Source organism: Montipora capricornis, chromosome 3, assembly GCF_036669925.1.
Source record: "Montipora capricornis isolate CH-2021 chromosome 3, ASM3666992v2, whole genome shotgun sequence".
NCBI classification, from domain to species: Eukaryota; Metazoa; Cnidaria; class Anthozoa; order Scleractinia; family Acroporidae; genus Montipora; species Montipora capricornis.
Genome location: NC_090885.1, coordinates 52,281,482 through 52,303,832, shown reverse-complemented (window position 1 = coordinate 52,303,832; position 22,351 = coordinate 52,281,482). Strand labels below are relative to the sequence as shown.

The 22,351-nt window shown below is 40.6% G+C and overlaps 2 protein-coding genes, 1 long non-coding RNA gene and 1 pseudogene across 3 annotated transcripts; 3 read left to right on the top strand and 1 right to left on the bottom strand.

The window, feature by feature from the left end:
- The first annotated feature begins 8,266 nt into the window (after positions 1–8,266).
- LOC138041808 (integrase/recombinase xerD homolog) lies at positions 8,267–8,978 on the top strand (annotated as a pseudogene).
- A 1,772-nt stretch (positions 8,979–10,750) lies between these two features.
- Positions 10,751–14,021, top strand: LOC138041457 (uncharacterized). Its single transcript, XR_011130832.1, has 3 exons — positions 10,751–10,968; positions 11,039–11,209; positions 12,088–14,021. It is a non-coding gene; the product is annotated as an uncharacterized lncRNA (long non-coding RNA).
- A 121-nt stretch (positions 14,022–14,142) lies between these two features.
- Positions 14,143–18,656, bottom strand: LOC138041456 (uncharacterized). The gene is made up of 3 exons (XM_068887208.1): positions 17,538–18,656; positions 14,872–15,160; positions 14,143–14,598 (listed from the first exon to the last, which is right to left on the bottom strand). The coding sequence occupies exons 1-3, from the start codon at positions 17,717–17,719 to the stop codon at positions 14,143–14,145; spliced, it is 927 nt and encodes a 308-aa protein (XP_068743309.1). The 5' UTR covers positions 17,720–18,656.
- Positions 18,657–18,969: 313 nt separating this feature from the next.
- LOC138040549 (uncharacterized) lies at positions 18,970–22,133 on the top strand. The gene is made up of 3 exons (XM_068886251.1): positions 18,970–19,174; positions 20,797–21,018; positions 21,787–22,133. The coding sequence occupies exons 1-3, from the start codon at positions 19,075–19,077 to the stop codon at positions 22,131–22,133; spliced, it is 669 nt and encodes a 222-aa protein (XP_068742352.1). The 5' UTR covers positions 18,970–19,074.
- Positions 22,134–22,351: the final 218 nt, after the last annotated feature.

The following is a 22,351-nucleotide window of genomic DNA, read 5'->3' as shown; positions in this document are numbered from 1 at the left end:
GTATTTCAGAAAAAATTGTATTCTTCGATACTTTTTCATTACATCCTCCCCCCCCCCCCCCCCGAAAGAAAAAGACACTTTTAGAGTGGCGAATGGCTTATGACTATCCTCCTCACCAATGTCAACTCTTTCATTGTGGTAATTACAACATCGTCGTCATCAGCAGTGACAACTGGGACCGGTTTCTCTTCCGACAATTTCGGCAGCTTTTCTTCTTCAGTAAATAAACACAAAATTTCCCTGCACTTTCTGCACATTCCTGAAAGAATCAGAAGTTGGTCAAACTTTTTGCATACAAGTAAAGAATATTAACACGAGTGGGACGTCAAAATATCTACCTGATCCGACGTGAACCAGATGTCCCGTTCTTTGCATGATAAACTGGGAAAAGGTTTTGTTTATCCCCTAGTCGGCTTTAGGCCATTTCCTTCTGACTTTAATATGCTCTGAGATCTCTGGAGGGACCCTACACCTGTCAGTTCCCCTTGTCCAACCAAGACCAAGGGATGAACGATGTGATGGACAAATTGTCATGGTATTGACATTTTGTGGCATGGTAAAGATCGCAGCACGCGCAAGAATTAGGTCTACTCCATTCTTCACATCTTGGAATTGCCAGAGTGACTTGTGCCGCGTTATATCTTTCCTACATGATAGTAGTGGAACTACCTCTATAGACTGACTTCTGTCTCTTCGATCAAAGGAACACTGCCCACCAACTAGTGACTTAAATGAACAGCAAACATCCATCTTGTTTTGTTTGTGGAAGTTGGTCATGGACTGAGCGAATTAAATGAAATATGTATAATTTGATCAAGCAATTAGCCAAAATAGCCGGTGGCCGCCAAAAACGATCATTTTAAGACTGAAGAATAAAATACTCGTCAAGATATTATTATTGAGCATTTCAGTTGTTTGAAAAGAAACATTCGCGCACAATGCGTATTAAGGCGCATTTACACTACAGAAACAGTTGAGTCCGGACCCGTCGAAAAAAGTGGTACGGACTCATAACATTATTAAAGAAATACTGGAGTTTCCACAGGACCATAGGAGCCTACGGCCCTGCAGAAACTGCAGTATTTCCTTGCAAAAGTTATGTGTCCGTACCGCTTTTTTGACGGGTCCGGACCCAAATTTTTCTGTCGTGTACATGCGCCTTTAAACTATATGTAAAGTATGTGCGTAACCTGGAAATTAAGCAATCCGTCCAGCATAGTAATTGTTCAAATTAATAGCTTACCGAGATACAGGCACTGTTGAGGTCTCTTATTTATGATTTAAACTTTTAAGATTTGTCGAGTTTTAGGTAGCTTCTTTTTGCATTTACTTTCCCCAACTTTTTAGAAGAAGAAAAGGCGCCAAATGCCGACAAGGTGACTGGTACAAACAAAACGTTTAACCGAGAATCAATCCGTGGAAATCAACAAATACAAATTCAATCAGTGCAGTGTTCCTTCAGATCACGTAATGCTACAAACCAACAATATCAACTTGTTATTACGCTTAACAAATGAACTTAGAACGATTTTCTTTCTACCAGTAGAATTCGTTCTTGTAATTAAAATAATCCAAGAAAGAACGACAGCTTAAAATGACATAGCAGTGACACCCGAACACCAAGTAAATTGCTTTTAATTGGCGTTTTTAATGCCCGAAATTTCTAAAGCGATGCCTTTCAAAATATTAAAGTTAAAAGTGGTTCATAATGTTTTTCTTTTTTCACCCAAATGTTCTAAGATAGCCATCTGCGGTTTGTTGGAAATGAATTTAATATGTATTCAGGGTTACCGCCCACGTCACGCAATTTTTTACATTCCCACGGCGGATTCAGGGAAAAATTGACGAGAAACACAGGCCAAGGCGGGCGACTTAAAACAATTTGCCCAGAGATATTTTTTGATTTTTAAACACGTGGGTGTATAGTTAACCCCTATAAAGTGTTTTTACGGCATTTAAAGTTATAGCCCATAAAAAAATGTGGCGATATTTTGGTGCTATAATTCGTTTGCATCACCTAATAGTTTGCGTTTCTGTGCGATCTCGTTTCGGGCTTAAACGAAACCTCGATTTATTTTATTTTTCACCCAGTCATACAGTGAAGACCTGAATATATAAGCCCTTGATAGATTCTCAAGTAGCTGTTGTGCGGCACGCGAAGCAATCAAATATTCAGAAACTTCAGCATAACCAGAAGTACATTTTGAGCTCATTCGGGGCAAAATCATTTTTCGCAAATTTCTTCCAAAAAAGGCTGTGTTAATGAAAACTAACTATGGTCCGTTTGTTTTCTAACTAGGGCCAATCTATGGGCAAAAAATTAGCGAAATCAAATTTTCGACTGGTGCCGTTGTTTGGTCCATATTTATAGGCAGTCGCTCTTAAGTAAGGCACAAATTTCCTTTGTGTTGCTTAGAAGCAATTGGCCCTGGCATTTACCATGAAAAAGGCATCATGGCAACATTATCAAATTATCGATCTATAGGTCCTATATGCTTCCTTTCTAAACAGAAGTCAGCTGGAAGCAACTGATTTATTTCAGTCAATCGCTAGAAATGCGTTCTTTCCATTGTATGCTTGGCCTCAAGAAATGAAAATGGCAACCTTCAACAGTGTATGGAAAGCCAAGTAATCTCAATAAGGCATTTTGCATCTACCACTTGCGTCAAATTCAGGTGTGAAAGTCTCTTCAAAGAAATTCGCCTTAGAACCACAAAGTCTGAACAACAGAAAGTGACCAATTCAAGACAAAGCTTATTGAAGATGGTGCAACAAACAAAATGAAAAAGATGCGATTTGATAAGCAATGTTACGCCTTATTACCCAAGGGGACTAATTTGCGAGATGTTTCTCGCAAGCAGGCGGCCTTATCATTCACTATTAGATAGTGATCATGGCAACGTTATCTGAATATCGATCAACTTTGTCCTTCCTTTCCAGAGCAGAAATCAGCCAGGGGAGGCTGAAATTATTCCAAACTATCAATGGAGACGCTTTTTATCCATTGTCAGTTTGGCCTCAAGAAATGAAGATGACATTTTCGAGAAAGCCAATTCGAGATCGCATGGCATTTAAATTGAGCTTGTTTTTCCTCAGGAATGGCTGTTCTCCGTATCTCTTCAGGCGGTGGATAATGCTGTCCCAGTTTTGGAGTGACAAACAGTTGGCGGCGAAACGGGCAAGACAACTAGATTTTATCTTCAATAACGCAGATACACGTCTGGTTCTACTACGACCTTGATTATCTGAAGTATCTGTACCTGGATGGTCTTCCACATGACCCGCCAGGACAGGCAAGACACTGATCGCCGAATTCCCCCCAAAAAACGGCTCCTTTAGGGGCCACCACACGTTCTAAAGTCGTGACCAAGTATGAAAATTGAAAATTTTGGTACAAACGCTTTCAAAACGTCAAAACGATGCTTTCAACAACAGTGAGTTCTATTCTAATCGGTCTTCCACACATCCTCTATAGCCGACGGCGTACAATTGTAGGTAGGATATTATTTCCTCTAAGAACGAAAAATTCTACTCTATTTCTGTTATTTATAGTGACATATATTATTGTCCATGCACGCTATTACAGAGCTATTACAGTCAATCATTATTTCTGTTTCTGAACAGCATGTTGTCTGGGTATTAATTTCGCTACGCCATGAACGAACGAACCATTCACCATTTTTGGTTGCTTTTACGAAGCTTGCAGCAAATTTTCGCTATGCTTGGATGTTTTGAGGAAGTGTGCGGCGATTTCGCTACGCTTTAAGAACGAAGCATGAATGCTGAAAACGAAGAACGAAACATTCAACATTTCAGAGCGCTATTACAGTCAGTCATTTTTTCTGTTTCTGAACAGCATGTTGTCAGGGTATTAACGACACATTCACAACATTTGTGAATGCAGTTCTGGTCGATGTTAATAATTTTCTAAGCGTATATCTATATTTTTGTCGCTACTCTTTGAGAACGAAGCATTTAACATTTTTGAGCAGCACAGCCTCCTTTGTTCATTGAAGTTTTTCGTTCTCTCACCACCTGACACTTCCATCGCTACGCTTTAAGAACGAGGCATTCAACATTTCGGAGCGCTACTACAGTCAGTCATTTTTTCTGTTTCTGAACAGCATGTTGTCAAGGTATTAAGGACACATTCACAACGTTTGTGATTGCTGTTGTGGTCGATGTTTATAATTTTCTATGTGTATATCGATATTTTAGTCACTATATGTTTTGAGGAAGTGTACAGCGATTTCGAGACGCTTTAAGAACACAGCATTCAACATTTCGGAGCGCTACTACAGTCAGTCATTATTGCTGTTTCTGAACAGCACGTCAGGGTATCAAGGACACATATTCGCAACATTTATGAATGCTGTTCTTGTCAACGTCTATAGTTTTCTACGTGTATATCAGTATTTTAGTCACTACTCTTTGAGAACGAAGCATACAACATTTCTGAGCCGCACAGCCTCCTTTGCTCGTCGAAGTTTTTCTTTCTCTCACCACCTTACACTTGCAAAAGTCGGGTCAACTTTTCAAATGACAGCTCGTCACAATCTGATCGGATCATCATGATCCGTCGAGATATTTGAAGCTGCCCCAGGCGGTTCGACTTCCGGCAGTAAAGCTTACTTCCTTTGCTTGGCCCTGTGGCCATGTCTGAAGTTGTTCCAACCGCACTTGTTCTAGGCCATTCTTTCGTAAAAAGGCTAAAATGCGACTTACATCAGGGTTTTGATTCCAGAGCGTCTTGCGATTTCAATCTTTTAGGGACTGCCTCGGTTCATTTGCATGGCGTTGCCAGACGAACTGTGCAGACGCCACAAGCGAATGACCTTCACATGGTCAGGGACCTCTCTCCAGATATTGTTATCTTAGAAATAGGTACTAACGATCATTCGAAACTTCCACCAGAGAAGGTTGGCTCTGCTATCGAAGATCTGGTGCGTCTGTTTCAGAGTGATTTTTCAGTTCGCGCAATTGCCATCTGTTATGTCATCCCACGAGGCATTTTCTTCCTGCGTGCCATGTTGTTTTGGCATAACGCAACGGTTCTGAACCAGTATGTTAGTGTTGTTCTGGCTGATTTACCGAATATTTTTTGTTGGCGTCACCCTGAGTTAAATAATCCCCATAGAGATTTCTATTTAGAGGACAGGGTTCTCTTGAATCCATTTGGTCAGTATTTACTTTAACACAGTTATCGAGGCACTGTCCTCAAAGCTGTTGGTCTTCTCCAGAAGCATTGACCCATTGTTTTTACAAGGGTTTTTAGTCAGGGGTGATAATATTCGTAAGGATTTCTGGTTCTTATTCTTGGACTTTTTACTGGCTTTTATGTCCTTCAGGAGGAATTCAACCTTCTTTATTTGCAAAGTTGTTGTTATTGCCATATTAATGTGTTAGGTCCTCCTATGTTTGATCTTTTATTGTGATCTATTCATTTTAATCTCTTGTTTGTACTGTTATTTTCGGCCAGTCACACGTAGTTATGCTGGCTTTTGGCTAGTGGTATGTAGTTATCCTAGCTTTATTAATTTCATAGCCATGCATATGCAGTTATGCTGGCTTGTGGCCAGTGATATGTAGTTATTCTAGCTTTTTTCTTTTATGGCCAGTCATATGTATTTATGCTGGCTTGTGGCTAGTGATATGTAGTTATCCTAGCTTTGTTCTTTTGTGGCCAGGCATATGTACCGGTAGTTATGCTGGCTTCTGGCTAGTCATATGTAGTTATGCTAGCTTTGTTTTTCTTTTCTGGCATCATGGGTCAACCAACGCGTCGACTTAATTTTCTTACCTAATGTCCCCTTTTGATGTCATCTAGTTTAATAATAGTCTTTCTGTATGCTGGGTTTCCTTTTTTCTTTTTGGGTTGCAGATTGTTATCATGCCAAAAGCCAAATCCAGTTGCAATACAGCTACCTCAACTGCCCCCACAAACGTAGCAGCCCTCGAGCTAGTGTCCAAGCCAGCAGTGCGGCGGTTCAGGCTGTTCCTGCCAGGACAAAATGGTCCACACAAGTTGAGGCTATCGCACTATCATCCGATCCTGCTGTACCTACCCATTCAAATGAGTCTGTGCAATCTATGTTATCCGCACAGTTTATGGAGACCCTAAAAACCCGAGTTGCGGATGAGGTTTCTCGTCGTTTATCTCCTGCTGAGGTTTCCAGCAATCCGTCTCCTGCAGCACTATCAACTCTACAGGAGGTTCCAGTCAGTTCCCCTGTTGGCCAGATCAGTTGTTTCAATCCGTGAGCTTATCAGTGGATGCCTGTCTATCAGAAAAAATTCGGGTAAAAATTTGGAAGGATGAATATGTAGACTTTGGTTCACTACTTGTCAACCCTGTGTTTGTGGATCAATATCAAATAACCATTAATAATTCAGACAGCGGTTTTACCCCATCTCTTTGCCTTGAACCATTGGCTAAGCACAAAAAGGTTACAACAATTGAAACGTGGTTAAGCAGTTCTCACGTTTTTGTGGGGGCTAACACAAAACAATTCCCTCATGAGGCCCCCGCCCTCATGAAATATGGGGAGATAATTCAGGACTTGGCTGGGAGGGGCCACAACTGGAAATTTTATGACGAGAATTTTCGTTTTCTGAAGCAGGCACACCATGCGGCTCTCTTCCATGGGATCGAATCCATGGCGAGTTGTGGCTTAAGTCACAAGTTTCCCTGCGTCGACCACTCCAAAACTCAGCTCATCCACCAAAAGGAAAGGCAGATTTTGCCCCGACCTGCCAAGTCCTCCCCATCGGCATCCCAGCCTCCCAACTCCAGTAAAAGTTGAGAGATTAGGTTTTCTCCTAGAGGGTTACACCCCTTCCACTGTTGAATTTTTGTTACTTGGTTTTACTGAAGGTTTTCCGGTTCACTTTCAAGGTGAGCGTAAATTTAGAACAGCTATAAATTGAACGCCAGCTCTAGATAACCCAGAAGCTGTTGATGCTAAGCTCCAAAAAGAGTTAGAAGCCCATAGATTGGCAGGTCCTTTTCAATCCCCTCCTTTGTCTCTCTTCTGGATTTCACCTCTTGGCTTAGTCCCAAAGAAGGTTTGAGCACCTCAAGCGCAAGAGGGTTAAGATTTTTACCGACAATCAGAGTGCCACCAGGATAGTTTCCCTTGGTAGCTCTAAGGTCTATCTTCAGTCGGTGGCTCTAAGCATTTTACATTTTTCGTTTTTGTTTTTCAAATGGTATTGCCTTGGAAGCGCACTGGATTCCAAGGTCACTCAACCAGATTGCTGATCTTTTGAGCCGGTTTGTTGACAAGGATGATTGGCGTGTTAATCCCTCTGTGTTTCGACTCGTAGATGCCAAATGGGGTCCCCACAGGATTGACCGTTTCGCTTCCTATTATAATGCTCAGCTTCCGCGTTTGAACTCCAAGTTTGCTTCCCCTGGTTGCAGCGTTCTCGATGCACTGATGCAGGATTGGAGTGGAGAGAATAACTGGGTTTGCCCTCTGGTGGGTCTTGTCGTGGACACCGTTCAAGTTCTCACGGTTTGTTCTGGTCGCGGGACCTTGATTATTCCTGAATGGCTGTCGGTTTATTTTTGGCCCCTCTTACGTGATGGACCCTCACGGTTCAAGTCATTCGTCAGGGAGGTTTTTGTGCTTCCCGCCATAAAGGATCTTACTTTGGAGGGCCGAGCTCAGAGGCAAATCTATAAGTCTCACCTGTCCGTTTTTCACTGTTGCCCAAAATTCAGAATGTTGACTTTGCGTGTGGATTTTGGGTGAGTTTTTGGTACCATCACGGATAGTGTTTTGAGGCTGATTTGACATATGTTGATCCTGAATTGGCATATTTTGAGCCTGATTGGCATAGTTTGAGCCTTATTTGATGTGCTTTGAGTCAACGTGGTCTCGTTGCGCATGTTTTGTGCCTACATCAGTATTTTTTGCTGTAATTGGTCTTAGCAAAGTAATTGTTTGATTTTCATGATATTTTCTTTTCTTTCAGATGTGCTGAGTTCCCGGATTTGGTTTGAAGCAGCCTCATTGTCCGATTCTTCTTTGAGTGACATCTGCAATTAAATGCCAAGGCTCCGTCCACGGTGCTGAAGTACAAGTCTGGCTGGTTACGGTGGCGTGAGTGGGCTCTGTCAAAGTTTGGTGTTCCCGTTATTCTGGCAAAGCCTTTGCATATCGCATTGTTTATCTCTGAGCTAGCTAAGCGTTTTTCTGAGAATAGCATTGGTGTATCCTTTATAGAATCTGCTGTTTATGCTATTAAGTGGGGCCACGCAATGGCCAGTATTGAGGCTTGTCCTGTTAGCCATCCTTTAGTAAAGTTTGCTTTAGAAGGCGCCAAAAGAAGGCTTGCCTGACCTGTTCAGCCTAAGGAGCCACTGTCGGTTAGCACCGTACAGGCGATTGCTACGCATTTTGCCTCAGGCGCTTCACTTTGCGATCTTTGTTTTTTATTTATTCTTTTGAGTTGGTTTTGCAGGCTTTTTTCGCATTGATGAGATTCGGAATATAGCACTTCGTGATGTCTCTATTTGTAATGATCATATGTCAGTTTATGTGCCTCAGCGCAAAAACGACCAGTATCGGGAAGGCCACACTGCTTTTCTCGCTCGAACCGGCAAGGTTACTTGTCCTCTAGCTGTGACCGAGCAGTTGATCAAGCTTTTGCCACAGTCTTCCTCTGCGTTCCCATTAGTTCGCAGAATTGTCAAAGCTAGGTCTAAGGAGTATTTTCATTCTAGTTTGGGTGTTTCTGTTTCCACTTTAAGGGAAGAATTTAAGAAGCATATTAAGCCATTTGTTAAGGATATTTCTAAGTACGGCACACATAGTATGAGGTCTGGCACGGCTTCTAATCCAGCTTGTAGGAAAATAGCTGGTGACTTGTTAGATATTCATGCTGGTTGGAGGTGTGAGTCCACTAAGCATAGATATATTAAGCGTGGTCTTAACGAACGTTTAGCCGTATCTAAGGAACTTTCAATTTAGTGTCTATGATATTCATATATATATTTATCATTGTCATTTTATTTTTTCCAGTATTCGTAGGCGATTGTTTAATCGGAATTACATATTCGTTTTTGCTGGCTTTTTAATTATGAGTAACCTATTTAATATGTAGAGTCCTGGCAGGGGGCGTAGCATGTGCCTGGCCCGTCCCAGATTTCCTGTCCTTTTTTCCCAACGGGGATTTTTGGGGCAGGTTTTCTCTGGCCACCCTTGGTAAGCTTACATATAGCTTTAGTTTAATTACCTTTGATGAAATGGTATATGAAATGAATCATATACAGTACTGTGCAAAAGTAATGAGAGCGAATTTCGTCGGTTATATTTTACACAAATTGTTCATTCAAACAGTAAAATGCTCTTTCTTTAGCAATATAATTGTTTATCAAAGTTTCTATGGCGCGCTGCTCACGTTTAGTTATTTTTTACGTTAATGAAAAGTTCTTTGTTTCGCACGCGTCGGCAAGTCACTTGCGAGATGTGTAACGACAATTCGAAAACTGCGAAACATGATATGATACATGCGTATTTATGTTCAAGACCTACATCTGTAGGCCAAGATCAGGGCAGCCATCACACTACCAACGTCGAAACTTACTGTAGCTCTCTCTGGCGAAACGAAATTTCGCACGCATTTTGAAAGATTCGTCTCACCTTTCGAAATTTCGTACGCATTTTGAACGAAATTTCGTCTCTTCTTTCGAAATTTCACACACCTCCAGAGCCAAGATTCGGCAAAGCAAAACGAAATTTCGCACTTCTCCTGAGCGAAAATTCGGTGAAATTTCGCTCAACCTACAGGAAATTTCGCATGTCTCCAAAGCAAAAGTTCGACGAAATTTCGCCGAAATTTCGTTGAGAACAAAGCACGAAATTCGACGAATTTCGCTCTCATTACTTTTGCACAGTACTGTATGAACTGCGGATATGAAATCAAGTGAAGCTATGATCTTCGCAGTTAAGTCCTGAATTTTTCAGGCTTCTCTACGCAATTGCAAAAATTGCGCTCATAACTGCGAAGATCATAGCTTCACTTGATTTCATATCCGCAGTTCATATATGATTCATTTCATATACCATTTCATCATTGATTCATTCCTCACGGGACCATTAGAACCCACAAATGACCAGCTGCCAACGTCAGTGGCTTCATAGCTCAGTTGGTTAGAGCGTCGCCCTGGAATCGCGAGGTCACGGGTTCAAACGCCGTTGAAGTCCTGAATTTTTCAGGCTTCTCTACGCAATTGCAAAAGTTGTGCTCATAACTGCGAAGATCATAGCTTCACTTGATTAATTACCTTTGCTGTAGCTATAATTAAAGTGGGTTATGGCGTTACTCCCAGGCCATATCCAATATTGTCCAGTATTTGTTGGTTATTGTTCTTTTTTTGTTTTTCTATTAACTTTTGGTAAGTGCAGAAAGAACATAAAACGTAAACAGTTTAGCCCCTCTGAAATGTTGCACGGACCCAGACCCATGTCGCCAAATAAATAAAAATACCTTCAGCACAGTCAACCATTTAAGCCCTTAAATATATTAATATGCATATTCTCCACACTGTTCTCCAATACATTTCCTATGGTACATATCAGCAGAATTTATTGCACAATCAAGTCATTTTTCACTTATAGATCATTTCTCATTTCCTTATGACCTTCATGTTTGATCAGTTAAAGGGAAACTGTCGCAAGAAGCGCATGCGCTAGCATCTTATGAAAACTTGAAAAGTGTTAGGTTACCTTTTTTCAAGTTGAATCGACAAATTCAAAATGGCGTCCACTCCAGGAGAAAAAGGAAGGCTGTAACGGATCACAAAGAATACCTAAAGGAGTGGAATAACACGCACAAGCGTATTTATGTGAAGCAAAGCATTTTTCACGCCTGGCTGCAAGCTAAATTCAATGCTGGCTACGAAGCGTGCAGCGACACTGATTTCGTGGGACAATTGTTGCCGTTAGAAGATTGCAAAAGGTAAGTTGTGTTGATTAACTGTTTAGTATTATAGTTGTAATTATAAGAGATTTTTGCCGTTCTCTTGAAGGTCATTCCAAGATACATCAGGCGGAACTCAGGCGAGTTTCAATAAGAGAAGACATGTGCCGGAGGACAAGAAAGGTGCAATTTGAAGCTGCATATTGGTTTTTGAGGTAGACTAGCTGTTTTGACGACACGTTGTGTTTTGCACAGTGTGCAGTGAATTGACATGCGGAAAGTAAGTGACATCTTACATGTATTTATATCTACCGTATCTGTATCTTCGTTTTCTGTTTAATGGAATTTGAACATTGCTCTGGTCTAAGGGTAAATTACTTATTTTACCTGCAATCAGTTACATTTCATGTTTATTAGGTATTTTTATCGGCATTTTTTCTTGCAATTTCAACTTGAACTCTTCACTGTTTTCTGATGATGAGGGCTCTGCCCCCACTGGCTTAACATTGATAGGTGCATTATTTGGGAGTGTCTATCAACAACACGTTTGCCTTTCAAAGTCCAATAGTATTATAATTTTGTTTATAATTACATGTATATTGTGTCAAATACTTAATCCTTTTCATAAGTGGATCAAATGTTAGCATTGGGCAAAGTGTTGCACCACAAATGTTGGCCTCTACTTGCTGCAATTTGGGAATAAGCAGCTATCTTTTATGTTTTGTTTGCAATATCTGTATTTATAGTTATGGTGACCTCTACAAATCAGCAGTTCAAGAATTGAATGAGGACACAGAGAAGAATTTTAGTGACCGTGAGGAAATGAAGTACATTATTAATTGGTCACTGGTGTCATGTATTGGGTTGTTTGTTGGAAATGGGAGCATGCCTAATATTATTGCTAAAGGGACATATGGATAATAAGATAGTGAGAAAGGAATGACAAAGTGGTATAACCTGAAGTGCACTTTAGGTAGCCTGTTCATTATAATTGGAAAAAGGACCGTGCAGCAGCCACAAAAAAGGGGCATTTGTGATGCTTACAGTTTATTAATGTTTAATATAAAATGGAGCTAACTTGAATGTGACTGTGACTTTTATGTGTACTTTGGCAGAATGTAATAATTTCGAGTGTTCTTTATCTGTTTTACCTTTTAGTGTACTGGCAGAAGATGTTGAGGAAGATTCTTCTCGTGATCGTATTTTGTGTTTTTTTATTTCAAAATTTATATTATAATAGTAAGGAATGACGTTCCGCAGAGTAGGTTTTGTCATTTCAGTACTGTTGTTTTGTACTTAAAATGTCCAGTTTGGAACCCACTGTGTGTACAATTTTCCTCACTCCTTTATTCTATTATTTTGAAATTTGCATCAACAGCAATAACTATTAATATTAATACTGACGCTTACAGGAAAATATTATTTGAATAATACTATTCATTTGTTGTTCAGAAGGGATTTTTTTTTTGTTTTGCAATTTAAGTGCGTTTGCTGAAGAGTAAATAATCATTTATTATTCAAGGAGAAGAATAGCTGGATCAATTTTACTATGGGTAGTGTCGACCGACATATCGGCCGATCTGTCGACCGACATGTCGGTCGACGGTCGGTCGATATGTCGCTCGATAGTCGACCGCTAGTCGACCGCCAGTCGGTCGATAGTAGACCGATATGGCGGTCGATAGTCGGCCGACAGTCGGCCGACAAAAAATTGCGTGGTGGTCAACATGACGACCGACTCTCGACCGACAGAGGCAATGTCGTGTCTCGGTGAAATATCGGCCAAGTGTCGGTGGAATATCGGTGAAGTGTCAGTGGTCTATCGGCCGAGTGTCAGTAGTCAATCGGTATCGCTTTTTTTTTTTTTTGTCCGACGTAAAGTCCTGTATGGAGTTTACTGAGAATTGTTCAGCGGCCGAGAATGAAGCGTTTTTTAACATGAGATCTGCAAAATTAGCTAATAGCTGAGAAGTACGTAAAGTTTTACTGCCAAACATTAAACTGAAAACAACATCAGCAAAGTGCCGTTTTAAGGCTTGAAATATTTGTGGAACTTTGCTCTGCAACACACGTTGGTTGATAAAGGATTAGAAATATATTGGCGGCTAATTAAAATTCAGAGTAAGAATCTTGGTTTCCATTGAGGCCTGCGAAATATCATTTTCAACCATTGGCCGGCTATGAGTCCTCTGAAGCCATCTAGAGAGGTTAATTTTAAATTCACTTAGAAACACATGAAAACCTTCACTGAAAGATGGAATTAAACGAGCTGAGGCGAATTGTGCTTAGCTTTTATTTTCTTCTTTTTTATTTGTGATATCATTTTTATATTATTTTTCTACTCTGTCAGGTACGCCCTTGCGTATTTGCGTAGGGAGAATTTGCGGCTGCCGTGGCACTAAATTACAAGCCTTCGCGGCGATTTTTTAGAGTTTCAAAGCTACTATCTATCAAAGAAAACCTTGAAATTCAAAAAGGAATAGCGACTGCATAAGTAACACACCCGAAGTATTATCGCACCTTGGCAGCTCTATTTTAGTCTCACTTTACTTTAACACACATTATATTTTTTGTTAATAGTGTCTGTAAAAAATACATAAAAAATATATATATAAAGTGCGTAACACTATAACTAATAGTGTAGTAACTATTTCACCACGCAAACTGACGCAAAGAGCGACTCTGAGCGACGTATCATTCGTGATGGAATTTCAGGTTGCGTAAAACAAAAACATAAGCAATTAGCCAAAAATGTTTGCCGTTTCATATTTTAAACACAGTAAGTTTGAAAGAAATTTATCATTATTATCAATTATAAGTCTGATTTTGTCTGTGACTAAATTCATGGGCTGCTTTAATAAACGTTTGAGCCTTATTACTGACTAACCATAACCCTAAAGTTTTCACCTTATTTGGTCGTTTCCAATGCTGGAAGCCTATCCAAAGAGCTTCTGTGTTTTTTTATTGTTTAGTCTGAGACCAGAGATTTAGGGTTAGGAACTGGCTGAATTGTATCTCTTCAATAGCAAACATTCTGAGACCGTTTCAATTGAACCAATAAAAATTTATTCTGACAAGTAAAATAACCAACAAAAATGTTTTCAACGGGGTGGGGGTATGGAACCAAGCCTACTTTGAGGGTGTGGGATGATGGTAGCAGAAAGAGACGATCTTTGTTTGCTGTGTGTTGTACAATGGTATTGACTGATTCCCTTAAAGGGGATACTGTTCAGCAATGTCATCGAGCAGCCTTCGAAAGCATCCATTTGGGTGAGGCTCACCATACCACCTTCGCCACGTGAATTCCTGAAGGTATTCAATGAGAAAGTCAGGGTTTGTGTTTCCCTTCATTTTCTTAAATTTTTCCTTTGCCGTACACCAGTTGCTTTCAGCATTCTGTGTATGGACTCCGGTTACTGGATCGACAAAATGTAGAGAATGATTCACCGCCCCGTGTTGTAAGCCGAGTCTTCTCTGGAGTTGCCGATATGCCGCCCACTGGTCCGTGTGCACTATGGAGCCAGGCTGAACCTTCCGTTGAATAATACGCAAAAGAGTCGCCGCATTGCGTCGCCTTACCAGCTGTAGGTATGGTCGGGCTGGAGCATACTGTGTATCAAACAACCCCAGTACCCATCTTTCTCTTTGAGGCCGACGCCCCCTGTGAAACTGCAAAGGAATAACAATTACAGCTCCATGAATTAAAATATTATGAAATATTATGAAAAGAATCATTGGAAATACGGTACATTAAAGATAGGAGGTGACGGAGGTGATACGACGCGCTCAGTCCGGCTTCAGACCGAGAACAGTACTGTTCAGTAGCGTAGAAGTACTGTGAGTGAGATTTTTATTTTGTAAGCAGTAGACTAGTTGTTAGGCGGCTAAGGCTTAAGCACAGTGATTCGAACCACTGGAAGGCCATACTTCCTATTTTCTTACCTTGGACTTGTGATTAAACTTTGATTCGTCGATCTGCACAATGACACCTGGTCCGCCTAACTGTGGAATCGGGTGGCGCAGCAATGCTTCCCATGCAACTTGCCGACACTTCCGTGCGAACTTGACTAAAACTTTCTGTGAGGCCGTTCCTTCAATTTCCATCATTCGTAGCGAACACTTGTGCGCCCATTTCCAGAGAAATTGCAACTGCCTTGCGATTGAAATTTTGCTTCCATAGAAATACGAATGTACTCTCACAGACGAAGAGCGTCGACAACGGTGACATCTCCTGTTGAAAAGTAAAGTTTAAGCTATATAGGTATGTTCGGTTCCAAGGGTATAGTTTTTAACCATTTTGTTCTGAAATAGGGTGTTCGTTGTGAGTTTGAAGCCCAAATGGTCTGAAATAGTTGAAAGCTATCGAATTTTAGCTCAGGTCGGCAGGGAAAATACCGTAAACTGCCGCTTATAAGCCCATCCGGTTACCGCTAATGCTCTAATTAGAGCCCAGCTTCCAATAAGCGCCTCGATTCGAATTACTGCGGCCCTCCAAAGGCTTAAAATTTTAAATAACCGCCCCCTTAAAATACGCGCCCCCCCCCCCCCCCCTCTCCGAAAAAAGAGGTTCAGTACTTGCCGGTACGATATATGAGACGTATACGTGAATGTTCTTCAAAGTCGTACGGGTTTGTTTCTAATTTCCTCGATAGCAATATTCATGAAATATCCTAGAATTACAAGGCCTTTTTCAAGTTTTCTGCTTCCAGTGACTTCAACCACACCCTGCAGAACACGAAAGCGTTTTGTGAACGTTTTAAGTTTCTCAAATAAAATTTTTTCTATCACGTTGTTTGAGTATTTATATCACAGGGAGCCCTCACATCGTTTTTGAGGAAAAAATAAAAATTATAATCTTTCCTTTTGTTTTGTATTGGCCATTTTGAATTTTAAATGCGCGACGCGCTGGTCTGGGAGCGAATTAATTATGCGCGGTCAGATGGTGCGATGTCTGGAACCGAGAAATCTTTGGAAACGCTCGGTCGGTCGTAACCTTTATATTTTTGACAAGGGGTGAAACTCTTTTTAGTCCCTTCGAATTTCTCATGAATACGAAGACAAATATCTCTACAAATTGAACAAAAATTTGAAGGCAGAAGGACCAAAGGTTGAACTAATTATCCTGTAACTTATTAGAGTTGTTCCGCACAAGATGCAAATTTCCACTTTGTGACTTTAGGCATGCAAATTAAACCGGCACCTTGTGACCGGCGTTCTCGATCACGTCTTAATTGTGTTTGAAGACAATGCAGTTCTTTGTCTTTAAACACAATAAGGCGTGATCTAGAATGCCAGTCACAAAGTGCCGGTCTAATTTGTATGCCTACAGTAACAAAGTGGAAATTTGCATCTCATGCGGAACAACTCTATTTTGTCTGAATGTTTCTAGCTGTGCAATATTGATGCGTCGTTTCAAAATCTTTGATTTGGTCGCATGCTTCGGCCAGTTGGGGTACACGGAAGTAAGAATTTCAAATGCTTGATTGACATGTGTAAAGCGGAAGTGAATAAGATTTTTTGTTCTGATTGGCTCTTTATTATTCCGGAATTAGGTCTGTTCAATTCCGGAAGTTTACTTGATTTTGTTACGGAAACAAATTAACCATGTGAATGCGGGGAAATGTACAAAAATGAAGAACGCACGTGCAACTGCATAGATGTTGCTCTGCTATAATTAGGCCTTTTGTTTCCCGATGTTTTCGTTGCTGTTGTTTAGCTCTCGCTCAACAAAGGCCTTAATGAACAGAACAATAGCTATTCAGCAGAACGATTCATGGTCATACCCAATATGCAAAACGGTGAACGTGGGGAAGACGAATTCTTCCTGTTCATTTTTAACGGAACATGAACGACGATCACAGCACTTGGAGAATTTGCTTATTTTATATTTTGAACTTGAACACTTTCTTTTATATCAAGCTAGAGTAAAGTTGTGAATCAGATATGAGAATCATCGATGAATTTTTTTTTTTAATGAAAGCTGTCTTCGAAGTTGCTTGAAAAGTTGTTACCAAAATAATAAAAATACGACTTTCCCTTTTTTTTTAAAAGTGCCTTTTCGGAGTTAAGTTTCTTTAGGGACTTCCTCGGTGATTTTACCTCGACTTCCGGCTCTTTCGCTTTTACTTCCGGTTATACAATGCGATTCTACTTCCGTGTACCCCAACTGGCAGAGACACACGACCATGAAAGCTTGAAGTTGCACCCCTTGTCAAAAATATAAAGGTTACGACCGACCGAGCGTTTCCGAATATTTCTCGGTTCCAGACATAGCACCATCTGACCGCGCATAATTAATTCGCTCCCAGACCAGCGCGTGGCGCATTTAAAATTCAAAATGGCCACTACAAAACAAAAGGAAAGATTATAATTTTTAGCAGTATTGAGCATTTTAAGGCTTCATTTAAAAGAAGTAGACTAAAAACATATTTCGATCAACAGCCTTATTGCTCATTTGGAAACATTTTTTTTAGTCCGCTTATACGTCCATCGGGATATAACCCATCCATTTATAAACTAGCCCATCCAAAACCCCTTGCGAACAGGTATAAGCCCTGGACTTGTAAGCGGCAGTTTACGGTATGTAAATTGGAATTGAAATTACTTACCAAATGTATCCGTCCCCATTGCGCGGGTGGCGAATGAGGCGCATTGCATTCCTACAATTCCCGCAGTTGACATTTCTTTTCAGTAGTCTGTTCCTTTGCAACCAATTTATAAGGCGGAGTTTTCCTCTACTGCTTGTTGCAAAAATAAGGGGACAAAGAACTTCCCTAAAAAAGTTGGGCATTTTAGGAAGCTTGGCTTTTGATATACAATGTAATTCGAATCACTTTGAATGAATGTGCTGAGAACAAAACTCCTAACGGCAACGGCATGACAGCCCGTCACGTGCGTGTGCAGGACTTTGGTTCTAATCAAAGTTAAAACCACAAACAGCGATCGCTGACGAGGGGAACCGTGTCGCAAAAATCCCCATTGTTAGTGTACCATGATCGAGGCCAATGACCAAAACGTATTTTGAATATTTTCATAATCAATCAGGTACAATGAAAAAAGTCCAGTATTGCAGGCCCAGAGGAAAAACTGATAACACGAAAAATTGACTACGACCTGGAAACGCAAAATGTATATAAGTTTTGCATCTGTTCTTTGTTCGCATAATCCAACACCCAAGTTTGCGGCAAAAAAGTAATTAGCGCGGGAGATAAGTCCTTTGAAGAGTGCGCAACTAATTAAACCGTGTCACTTTTACACTTTTTTATAATGAGAGAATTCATACAGAAGAATTTTTCTTGGAGACAAGCCACTTTCCCACACTCCATGATATCGACCCCAAGAGCGACACGGGATAAATATATATAACTCTCAGCGGAAAAAGATTCGATGCAGCTGCATTAGGTGTATTCGAGAACATTAACGCGTTATGGCTTCACGAACAAAAACATGTATGATATGTGGTTTATCGGATGGCCACACTCTGATGAACTGCCCTTACCGATGCGAGTTTTGCGGCGTGTCGGTGAATTATTGTGAGTGCCATGATTCTAGTATAGTGAACAGCGTTTTGGCGTTGGAGACCCCCGAAAAGGCGGACAGAAGTACCGAAACTTCAACATCGAAACCAGCACCGCCACAAGCAGCCCGTGAGAAACGTAAAGGAAGTAACGATGAATGGTAAGCAAACTATTCCTAATTGTAGATTTTGTTTGCAAATAGTATATGCAGTAAAATATATGGATGATTGGAAAAAAATATCGATGGCTATGGCCATCAATCGAAATGAAAGCTTGTTTGGTCATTTGTAGTACGACTTCAAGTAACGCGAGTTTGTATCGAGTCGACTTAACATGCGTATCGAATCGACTTTGACTTGTCAGTATCGAAACGACTTTGTATCGAAATGACCGGACTCCATCGAAATTTATCAGTGTGTGGAATTATGAACAGAGGAACTAGTCTATAATTGGAGCTAAATTATAGATCGCCACTAATAAACTCTATTATGAATAGGCCCTATTTCTTACATTCGTATTTTATTGTATTTACAGGTGTGGGACAAGCAATAAAACTGGACAAAAGAGGCCAGAAAAGACAGTGCCCGAAAAGAAATTCAAAGAAGCCAAGAATGACCTGCAGGCTGCTATGAAGCAATTGAAAAACTCGGAAGAACTCAACAGAAAGAAGGAGGAGGAATACCAGGAAACGATCGCCGCCATGCAAAGACGCATCAAAGAACTTGAAGGTATGTAGCATTTTTTGCACGGTTTATTGTCCACGCTACTGGTCCCATTTGTCCGAGAGTATCTCTGAATTATGCACTGGGATCATGTTTGTCATGATTTGGCGCGGTTTGGTGTCAGACTATCATTATATTTCGATGCTTCGACTATATTTTCGCCTGCTGACAGGCGCTAGAAAGGGAAGGGAGAACGTCAGCAGGAATCGGATGCGGGGAAAAGGTGTGAACATTGTTAAGAAATCAAAAGTTTTGAAATTCGGCGTTGTTTAACAGGAAAATATTTCTTTTCATTTTATTACATCCATCTTTCTACTTTGAAAAAGTTGCGCGCGATGTTTCTGGGGTGGACGTACCTTGCAACATCGCTCAACGGGGGAGTCATAAGGGCTGTCCAAAAAACCGCAAAACCGCATGGAAAAGTCTAAATGCAAAACCGCGCATGAATGCGTTACTGAAAACAGTTATGCACGAAAACCGAAAACCGCATAGTCTTGTTAAACTGCAAAAGCGCAAGTTAAAAGAAATTGTTTGCAAAACCGCATTAAAAATAATCCAAAAACCGGATTACTGCAAATCCTTATGCCCCTCCTCCTCAAAACTTCAAATGTTGCATTTTCTTTTCACCGCAGAATGGTTGCACGCCAAAATGGAGCGCAAAGTATCCGCACTAGAAAGACAGAGTATTCAGTAGAGATGTACACAGGCTGCAACTTCGTTGTGAACGATGCGAAGACGCGGAGTAGAACAGAGATTCTCAAGGGGCGTGTAGATACCACATACGCACGTACGCACGTGTATACAGCTGAAATTTGAAAATTTCTTTTCAATCTTACGAAAATACTCGAGTCAAATCGGATTCAGTCGGCATATTATCGATAATGACAAATTGCTCCAAATGGTAGCCCAGTGGGGATGACAAAGATAGACGAGCAGGGGGTGGGTTGGTAAATTTTCCGACTTTTTGCAACTTTGTCTTTCTGTGCAACGCGCGCGAAAGTTTGACCAAGCGCTTTCGCGTTAAAATGCTTCCGTGGTCAACTGAAAAAAAAACTGATTCTGCCCAAACGGTTTCACTATGAAATTGTTTTGTGCCTAATGGCGGCTTTATTTTGCTGATTGAATGACGCGTCACAAAAAAGTGAAATTCTGACTAAGCGCTAAGCGCTTCGCTGTGGATTATAAGGGCGGCTTCATTTTTCCTTTCGAGTGATTCGCTGTTTGTTATAATGGCGGATTTTCTTTGGACTAATTATTTGTGTACCACGCGCGCGAAAGTTCGAACACTGTTCTGACCAAGCGCTTTCGCGTTAAAATGTTTCTGTGGTCTTTGAACTGCTTCTGCCGAAGCGTATTCACTATGAAATGGTTTTGTGACTCAAATTTTGTAATAATGCCGGCTTTATTTCGCTGATTGAGTGACGCGCCCCCAAAAAAGTGAAATTCTCACTAAGCGCTTATCGCTTATATGGATCCGACCCAAAGTTCGATATACTTTTTCGAATACAAAAACATGCGTTGAAAACATGGCAACGTTAAGCGTATCAGGTATTTTTAATCGATAATTTCATAATTTCATTCGATCATAATATCGTACAGGCAACTGAAAATGCAATATTTTTTTGTAGAGTCGGTTAGCAAGGGCAAGAGTAAACAAAAATCAGCTGCAACTGAAGTGGACACTGACGATGGCCAAAAGTCTGATACTGACATGGGGGAGGTCGATCCTATGGAGGACGGTAATTGGGGAAAGGAAACAAAAGACGATGAAGACGATGAAGACGATGAAGACGATGAAGACGATGAAGACGATGAAGAGGGAGCTGAGCTTGCTCAGAAAAAGACTAAAGGTTAGTTCGTGTGCATGACTGAACAATAACTGGAACATAGCTGATTTATATACAAGTCGAATCCAATGACACTTTCCCTCGGGTATTTGACTTGCTATTAAGGTTACTGTCAACAAAATATGGTCATAATTTTCCCCAAACAAATTGGGGCTCTTTAGTTAGACAAAAATTACAAAATCTTAAAAACAACGCGAGATATGCTAGAAAGAGTGTTTTATGGGAACTGGCGAAGGACAGCAAAATGGGTCATAATCCTAGTTTGGAACCGGCATCCTATTGACAATTTCGCGCGCAAAACTCCATGCGAATCTCGAATTTGCATGCCCAGGGGGAGGACTCTCTAATGCAAATGACGGGGTTGCTCGTCGTTCATTTTAAATTTACCCTTAAAGATACCAGTTTTTAGCTGTAGGTATCTTGATTTCCTTTCTTATCGCTTTAGACAACCAATACAGAATGACAGTGGTTTCTTTATTGATATTTATTCGCAAGCAACCTAAAAAGATAGCCTGAGAGCTAGAAACGTGAGATTTTTCTCCTGGAAACCGTAAGCGAGATAGCAATCCCTGATTTTACCCCTAAGACATGTTGACCAAACATGACCTTATCCCTGGGAATTGATATTTTCCTTATAAAATGTCGTAGTCAAAACCCATTGTGGGGTCAGAGAATTACCATTTAACATTTCAAACATTTGCAAATTATTTCAGAAACAAAAAAGGTTACATTCACCGATGACTGAACTTAAACTACTCCATTTTCTTTCAGAATTACCGATATCAGGATCTAATCTGGAAGGTTTTCATAAACGATATAAAGGGGTCCTCCGAATTTTACAGAAACATCGCTGTTCCTTGACAGAAGCTATGCGACGCTTTGGCATCGCACGGAACACGTTAAGAGATTACATTGGCCTGTGTGAGCTCAAGATCGTGGACCCCAGGAGATATGAAAGAATTGTGGGGACTGAGCGCGAGAAGACAGGGAAAGTATCCGCCAAGATTATTGAATGTCGTTGCAGGGCTGCTTTGAAAGAATTCAAAACTCGCTTGAATGAATTGAAGGAGGAAAAGCAGCTCCTTCCTTTCTATCCAAAAGACGAATTTTACTCCTAATCATTTTTCGCGAGGCTCTGGCGAAAAGTTTGTTAACTAGGATTATTTTCTTTGACGTTCTGTTGAAAGCAATAGGTTATTTCAAAATGTAGGGGGTTATTATAACAAACAGTAGATCATAAATATGTAACTGTAGGATTTCGACAGAGCCTCAGCTTCTTGACTTCATTTTTGTTGTTTTTATATGTTTCAGTTGCCTTACCCGGCTGGGGGAGTAA